Raw genomic sequence first — 992 nt, forward strand, 5'->3', positions numbered from 1 at the left:
CAGCGCGCCGCCGCGTCGCGCACCGCCGCACTCGCTTTCCGTCCAGTTGCCATCGCTCTCGTGCAAGGCCCTTGACATTCAAAATTATATGTACCTATTACACGGAGGCAGTAGACTGAAAGTCTGATGATGATGATTTTACCATAAAAGTTTGATAAATAGAGCTTTTATAAGATTACATAAGAAGATATATATGAAAATATATGCTAATGATGATGAAGATATAAAAAGATAGTCTCCCATACCCAGCAGATGATTTAAGCAATGCGTTCCATTTATATAATTTTACTATGAATAGCTAAATGAATCTTCAGGAATACATAGAAGACTCAAAACTAATAACCAAAAACTGCATACAAAGATGCATCTTACAATCCATCTTTCGCCTGTATCATCATGGTCAATGTGATCGTGGTCAAGCACTTGCTTAACAAACATAAAAAATAGTATTGAATGAATTACAAACTTAAAACTGCGTTCCTAGTAAGCTAGTATATTCATTGCACATTACATATTTGCGTTCAAAGCAAATATTCACGTTTGTGGCTTTTAATAAGAAGGTATGTCCATGTCTGAAAGGGTTTCCAGTCCACAAACAACATTAAATATTCCTTTGCCAAATATTTACGCTGACTGCGGAGTTGGGATAAGCCTACATAACAGGAATAGGAAATTATTTAAATAAATCATTTTCGAGATCGGAATCAGTTTACTTTCAATGAAAAAAATGTAATTGAAAATGATCGTTACAATCCTCACAATCGGATTAATTAATGAACTTCCATTAAAGTTTTCAATAAGCATACAACTAAAATACATAAGTAATAAGTAACAGTAATAAAACGATAGTTATAACAAAAAAACTATTATTTAATCAGATCAAATAGGTACTATTTAAGACCAAACAATGTTTTAAAAAATATTCTCTCTAAGTGTAATTAACTATTATTATTTCAGGTGCTTGCTATCTTTGTCAGTAGTGGAGGAGGCCT

The 992-nt window shown here is 33.1% G+C and overlaps 1 protein-coding gene across 1 annotated transcript in view; it reads right to left on the reverse strand.

Moving 5' to 3' along the window:
- Positions 1–624: 624 nt before the first annotated feature.
- LOC106110971 overlaps positions 625–992 on the reverse strand; it is a 1,681-nt gene continuing 1,313 nt past the window's right edge. The window contains exon 3 of the mRNA XM_013292939.1: positions 625–652. Within this exon, the coding sequence (XP_013148393.1) occupies positions 625–652 (28 nt within the window). The remainder of the gene's footprint in view (positions 653–992) is intronic.

This window comes from Papilio polytes, unplaced genomic scaffold (genome assembly GCF_000836215.1).
Source record: "Papilio polytes unplaced genomic scaffold, Ppol_1.0 DF824180.1, whole genome shotgun sequence".
Lineage (NCBI taxonomy): Eukaryota > Metazoa > Arthropoda > Insecta > Lepidoptera > Papilionidae > Papilio > Papilio polytes.